This window comes from Poecilia reticulata, linkage group LG2 (genome assembly GCF_000633615.1).
Source record: "Poecilia reticulata strain Guanapo linkage group LG2, Guppy_female_1.0+MT, whole genome shotgun sequence".
Classification (NCBI taxonomy): Eukaryota; Metazoa; Chordata; class Actinopteri; order Cyprinodontiformes; family Poeciliidae; genus Poecilia; species Poecilia reticulata.
This window is the reverse complement of record NC_024332.1, coordinates 20,553,777-20,561,046: the sequence shown is the minus strand read 5'-3', so window position 1 is coordinate 20,561,046 and position 7,270 is coordinate 20,553,777. Positions and strand designations below refer to the sequence as shown.

The window sequence follows — 7,270 nt, the reverse complement described above, 5'->3', positions numbered from 1 at the left end:
TATCGAAAGAGTAATGCGATATTCCTAACAATTGCTGTAAAAATGATATAAAACCATGTTTCCAATTTAAGTTTGTAGTTTTTTTTAAAAATACTTCAGCCTCTCGTGTATTTTGAATATCGGTCATTGATTTTAACCCCTTACAGGTCAGGATGCTCACAGAGTTTCACTGTTTTTACAGAAAAAAACCCCAGAACATTTGAGAGGTATGAAGATTAAAATCAAATGGTAGAAAATGTTCTGATGTTGTGATACCCCAATAAAACCACAGCACTCGGTCACTTCAGTCTCTTCAGACATTTATTCTTCCAACTTTGATAAAACAAAAGTGCAACAGAAGAAATAGTTTCTGATAAAAGAACCAGACCTGAAGGTTAGCATCATTTCATAAGTTCCCCAYGCCGTTTCTGTGAAGCATGAGCAGCTTTACAATAATAATAAAAAAAAACAAGACAGAGAAGAACCGAAACAAACACTGAGGATGAGGATTTTACCTTCATACAGAAATAATACTTCAGAGTGGAGGTGAGGGTTCAGAGGGACGGCGGAGTGTAACTGGAGCAGATGCTAACAGATGCTAACAGTAGCGTCTCTGGTTGTAGCGGTGGAGCCTGGAGTGACTTCAGGATCAACAGAGGTCTAAACTACACCACAAATCCTTCAGAGGGAGAAAAACACATGGCAACGCACAAACACATATGGCAACACCAAAAAGTGCAATAAAATCAGCTCAGAGTTAGTGTATGGAAACCCATTTCACCCATAATCATCCCACATGTTAAATAAACCTTCCCCATTTAATTCTGCTGTAATAAAAATGTCAGAAMTGGTTTCTAAACTCCAGTGAAACAGATGATTGGTTAGAGCTCAGGTGAGTGCAGRTGATCAGTCAGTTAAACATGATGGAYTCTGGATCCTGGTTCATCATCTGGGCCATGTGGCGAAGGACGTCCTTCTTGGTGATGATGCCCAGCAGACGCCTGCAGGGACACGGGAAAGTTAGCTAACGCCCTCATTTACATTTATTAGCTCTGGACATTTAATATTAAACATTTTGGGGACCTTTAAATAAGTAGTTATGTGTCAACTTCCCTGTTTTAAAGACTTTAAACATAGAAGCTGTAATATTCTAATTTGTCCTCCAGATGGAGTCGTTTTACCTGTTTGTGGATTTGAGAAAGAATAAACTTTTATTGAGCCAAAAAAACTAAATACTGATCAGTTMATTCTGATTCAGGAGGATTAAAGCATTTATTTCCACTGAAGCCATGAAAAACAGAATAMATTTTCTTTAAATATTTACTCTTTCTGCCTTTCAACAATCACATTTTTTTTATTTTTAATTGCTGCTTAATCAAATTACTCTAGGCTGACCTCTGCTGACCCACAGCAGGACACTACAACTGTTAGTTTTGGTCTCAGAGAAGTTGYGGCAGACTGACCCGCTCCTGGTGACCAGGCACTGCCGCAGGCCTAGTTTGCGGAAGATGTCCACCACCGTCTCCATGGGCGTGTGGTCGGTGACGGTGAAGGGGCTGAGGTTCAGGATGCGACGCAGCTTCAGCGGCTGAGGGTTGCTGGCCGGCAGCTGCGGTGCGTCCTCTGTGAAGTAGACCACGGAGCTGCTCACCACGCCGTCCTGCTTCTGACGGGCGTTTTCTGAGGACAGAAACCATGATGTCAGCATCTAGAAAGAAAAGCTCTTTGCCAGTTGTTGTAACAGACTCACTGATGGCCAGGGTGAGGTCCCTGCGTTGGACGAAGCCAATCAGCCTCTCCGACTCCCTGGACACGACCACAGGGAAGCCGTTATAGTCGGTGTCCTTGATGAGCGTCTCCACGTCCTCCACCGTGGTGCTGTCCTGCGTGAGGACGGCCAGGGGAGGGTCGTTCCGGCGGGGACGCATCACGTCAGTGGCCAGGGTGCGGTGGGTGAACTCGTCCCTGACGTCCAGGTAGGGGTAGCCGTTGAGCTGGATGTGAGACTCATAGATGCCCTCCTTCCCGAAGGCATCGGCCACCCACTTACTGGTGACGGCAGCGGCCATCAGGGGGACAATGTACTCCAACCCGCCGGTGAGTTCGAACATRATGACCACCAAGGAGACGGTCATTCTGGTTACCCCACCTGAACAGACCCAACAGACAGGTAAGACAGGAGCTGGACATGTGGCGTCTTCTGTCCTTGGTGACTCACCCAGACAAGCAGCAGCCCCCACCATGGCGTAGAGTCCTGGTGTGACGCAGTCAGCGCCAGGTCGGCACCAGTTCTTGAAGATAATCCAGTCRTGGTGGTGGTATGCCATCTGCTCTACGGCGATCCCAACGATCCGACCAGCAATGGCTCCCACCGCCATGCTAGGAATGAAGAGTCCTGAYGGGATCTGTGAAGAGCAACAGAAGCTCTGACTCTACTCCGACTGGGTAGGATAATGAACAAGTGTGAGGAGGAGGAGGATACCTTCATGCCGAAGGTGAAGATGGTGATGACGATCTTGAAGATGAGGGCGAGGGTCAGCTGCCACATGGCGTTGTAGACCCCAGGGCCCGCCGGACGGTCTGGAATGTCGTCCACAGGCCGGCTCATGTTGGGATTGTTGTAGTAGTCGCAGAGCTGCGAYGACTCCAGAGCGCCGCAGTCGTTGAAGAGCTCAGAGATGAGCTCGCTGGTGCTGCGCCGGGTGTACGGGTTGGGGTACGCCAGCAGGGCGGTGATTCCTGTCACGATGATCACCTCCAGGACTGGATACTTCCCCAGCTGAGTGGTCTTCCTGCGCCGGCACCAGGCGATGTTGGCCCGGATAAAGAGCGTACCCCAGAGGCCGCCGAACACCCCCAACAGGATGAAGGGGACCAGCTCAGCCATATACCAGGGAGTGTGATACTCCACRTAAAACAGAACCAGGCGGCTGTTTCCAAACGGGTTGATGGAGCGCAGCGTGAAGGCGGCGACCAGAGCGGCGAAGAAGGAACGCCACAGAGTCTTCAGGGGGAAATAATAACTCACCTGCAGGAGACAGCAGACGGTTACCACAGTGAGATCTAAGAATGAAGCAAAGGTGAGTCTGATCTGGTGAAACGGTGAATGACTGACCTCTTCCAGGCTGAACAGAACTCCTCCGATTGGGGCTCCAAAGGCCACCGACACGCCAGCTGCCGCCGCYGCTGATAACACCTGACCACAGCAGGAGGGAGCCATTATTTTACCCAAAGGTTCAGTAAAGCATCTGGGACATTTGTTGACTTGGACCATCAGCTGAATAAAGCAGATCTAATGTGAGGTACCAAAAGATGCTACTTTTTATGAAATACTCTGCATTATTCAGTGAATATTTATAAAAAAGAGGTCAGTAGAAGTAGAACCTTCTTAACTCTATCGTTCCTCATTCTGTGGTCCTTAACATTAATAATTTTCCTGTTTCTTATTTTGTCTGTCATTACTGAGAGTGGTGATACTTTTAGCAATTTTATATTATGCATATTTTATATGAAGTAACTTTTACACTTCCCAAACAATAAACCTGGRTTATAAATATTAAACCATCTGAATTGATTTCTGCCAAGAGATGCTGTATATTCTCACCCGAACAGGAAATGTTTCCACCTCTAAGTATTTCCTCCTTCAGCCCACAGGCTGCAATGTCGACCCCTTGAGATGCCATGAGACCTAAACTATGAACATCATGGCATGGAGTGCATCCCAGTTTTCCATGTCTGGCATATAACCATTCAGTTTAGCTTTTAAACTGGTTCTATTGATCCTGTGTCCAGACAGAGGAATAATCAGTAGCCCAGCATCATGACCTGTTTATTCTGAAGATCCTGCAGCTTCCACTTCTCTTCCTAACATGGCGCCTCCTCACCCTGACTCTCATACTGACAGGAGGAACCACAGAGCTCTGTTAGGTTAAAGCTCATCTTCTGAAGTTGGGATATTTTTCCTCCAACAGGTTCCAGAGGAATCACCTCAAATCAGATGTTGGACTGGATTTTATTTTTCAGGCTTGATATTTATTTTACGATTATTAATAAGTGCTCCCCTGAACACAGCGGTGGTTGATTAGTTAATTTTAAATTCMTGCTCTATTAGTTATTTTGGAAATGCACAGAATTGCGCAACACCTTGTAGGAACAATAATTACTGAGACTATTATTTTTGTTGGGTCATTAATTTGAACACATTTTTTTACTTTTTGTTGTTCTTTTGTAAAGTTAAGAGCATTTTGATAAGCGAGTCAGAGGACGTCTTAACGTCTTGGCGGCGTTCAGTTTTTTGTCACCTAATGCTGAGATTGACCTCAAARCCTCCGACGCAGCCCCGACTSCAGACGAATTTAACAGGGGGGGGCATTGACTTATTTTTATTTTTTATTTTTTGGGGGGGAGGGAACAAAAAGAATCTACGAAGTTGAACATAGACAACAGCATCAGTAGCCCACAGGCTACTTGTTAACAAGTTTAAGGTGCTGTATTGTTATTAGGTAGTCATCTTTTAGCTAATATTACCTGCATCCAATCAGTTAATTAGATTGTTTTTTTTTAAAAGGTTTTGTTGGCTCTAGTGGCCTTTATTTGAAGGTAGCTTGACAGGAAGGAGGGTTATGAGAGAGGGGGAAGACATGCAGTGAATGTCACCAGGCTGGGAATTGAACCTACGACCACTGGCATGAGCACAACCCAGTACATGGACTGCTTTGCCCCTGCGCCACCACAGCACCCCAGTCAATTAGATTGTTCTTAAAATGCTAATCAGTCATGACTGATTAGTGGGAGAACTCACAGCTGCACAGTGAACCTATTGATTTATTACAGCAGACAGCCACTCCTCTCTCTTGCAGGTTCTGCGTACCCCCGCTAAATCTTTAAGGGGTATGCAGTACCCTGCCGTACCCGCCTACTTTCACCCCTGGTTTTATCCTTGAAACTTTTTATTCGTCTTCAACTGTTTTTCTGAGTTTTGACGGATTATGCTTTGTTGTGATGCTTCTGCCTACATCTTAACAACTAGTTTCATTTATCATCAGAAAGTTCAGGTTTTATTCCACTTTGGTATCAAAAGTTGAATCAAATCAAACATTATGGATTATTTGTCGTCTTAATTGGACGCTAGCGGGTCGAGGACATCAGAACCAAGCGGCTCACCTCTCGCCTCTTGCCTTCGTTCTTGCTGTACTTGGAGAAGAGGCTGCAGAAGAGGTTTCCACAGCAACAGGCCACATGGACCAGCGGGCCCTCTTTCCCCAGGCTGAGGCCCGACGACACGGCCAGAACCAGGGTGACGGTCTTTATCAGCAGGGTCCACTTCCCCAGGTAGCCCCGGATGATGAACCCGCTCAGGATGGTTTTGATCTGTAGCRGACCRGAACAGAACATTACAGCACCGACCTGAACCACCTGCAGGCATCAGGGCGTGCGGTACCTCTGGGATCCCCGACCCGCAGGCGTACGGGGCGAACACCCGGACCAGCGACACCGCCAGGAAGGAGAACAGCAGGGCCCACAGGATGTAAAGGAAGTAGTTCAGCAGGTACGCCCCRGCGCCCTGAAGGAACACACACCGTCACGGACTGGACCGCAGGCCAGAACCTCCGTTCCTCCTGGACCCATCTCACCTCGGCGTGACCCGTCATCAGCTCAGCCCACTTCTGCCACTGTGGACACTTGTCCCGGTCGGCGAAGGTGGTCTGGTTGGAGGTCCAGCAGCACTGCTCATGGCTGTACCAGAACGCCGACAGGCACACGCCCTCCTTCAGGTCCGTCATCCAGTCCACCGCCAGGTCAATCACCCCGGCCAGCGTACCTGAGGGGAACGGCCCAGTTAGCCGCAACCAAGGACAGCCCAAGGCATAAGCAAACTAAGCGGGCRCTTGTTTTTTTTAGTAATGATTTTTATGTGCTGTTGTGTATTTTACATTAAAAAGTTGTGATTTTTTTTTTACAAGAATATATATTTGATAATGTATTTAGAAATCATTCTTTATACGGACAAAAAGAAAAAATTAATTGCTCTTGGGTTCCCCCTGGTGGCCGCAGTAGGTCATACTGAGTTTTAACTTTCAATGAGTTGATTCTCATGGTTGGTTTTGAATATTACCGAGGGGTTTTTTGGCTTCAAAACGGTGTGTTTGATAAAGTTTGATGAAAATAATAAAAACTTCTCAATGTTTGATATTGTCTAGCAAAATGTTTTCCATCAGGCAGCATTAATGTATCGATGAGCTGCTCTAAGCTGTAGCTACATGCTGTTTGCTGCTGATCATTTTGTGGCTAAAACAAACATTATTTTTGCATCAAYTTATAAGGGATGTGAGACTTCTGTTAAAATMATTTMARGCTCAGAATCAACCCGGTACCAGTACCGGTACCGGTCCACATTCTCGGGAGATAAAGGATAATAATGTAACCATCACTATCAGAGATGCAATAAGTTTAGCAGGTGTGTGAATCATCTAATCATCTGACTGATGAAATCCACATTATTAACAGAACCAGAGGGGCCCAAATCCAGATTTCGCTTTGGGTACCATGGAGGCTTGGGCTGGCCCTGGGCCAGAAACTTTGGACCAGGCTCCCTCTCTCTGACCAGAGAGTCAAAGAGAGAGAACCGGGTCCTAGAGGGAACCGGGTCAGAGACGGAACCGGGTCGGTCGGTACCAGAGAGCAGGCCGATGAGCAGCATCACCACCCATCCGGACCAGGCGTCCAGCAGGCTCTTGATCAGCTCCCAGATGGACTCTTTGCTTTTACTGGTGATCTGCGGGACAAACACGCACACAGTGAGCGGGTCCACACTGCCCCCACGCACCGAACCCAACCCTCCAGAACCTTTCGGTGCCGGTCCGTGTCTCTGGACTTCTCCCTCAGCCAGTCGATGGTGTGGAAGTCCTCGTAGGTTCCCACGTCCGGGAACGGTTCGTCCAGRAAGTCCATGAGCGTCCCGGCCCCGTTCATCTCCTCCGTGGGAGTGGGAAGGCTGACACCTGTCCACGGAGGACATCAGCAACCTGCACTAGGTACCATGTTGCCATAACAACGGGCCTTACCTTCTGCAGCCGCCATGTTGTCCTCTCCTCTGCTGGACGTGTGGACTAATCCAGGTCCTCCCGTGAAGGACAGCTGAACATCACGCAGGAAATTTACACAAACAAACCCACGGACAGATCAGCAGCGACACAGACTGCCGTACAAGCCCGTCAGATCTCACGATACCTCCGAAATCTCGCGTTACTTCACAAAAAAAGCTTGTTCAGCAGTGAAATCAACAGGAATA

At 47.5% G+C, this 7,270-nt stretch overlaps 1 protein-coding gene across 1 annotated transcript; it reads right to left on the bottom strand.

The window, feature by feature from the left end:
- Positions 1–282: 282 nt before the first annotated feature.
- clcn4 (chloride channel, voltage-sensitive 4) lies at positions 283–7,217 on the bottom strand. Its single transcript, XM_008396609.2, has 12 exons — positions 7,044–7,217; positions 6,826–6,980; positions 6,655–6,754; positions 5,613–5,800; positions 5,420–5,542; positions 5,143–5,349; positions 3,095–3,175; positions 2,462–3,007; positions 2,198–2,384; positions 1,730–2,128; positions 1,443–1,659; positions 283–980 (listed from the first exon to the last, which is right to left on the bottom strand). The coding sequence occupies exons 1-12, from the start codon at positions 7,057–7,059 to the stop codon at positions 890–892; spliced, it is 2,310 nt and encodes a 769-aa protein (XP_008394831.1). The 5' UTR covers positions 7,060–7,217; the 3' UTR covers positions 283–889.
- Positions 7,218–7,270: the final 53 nt, after the last annotated feature.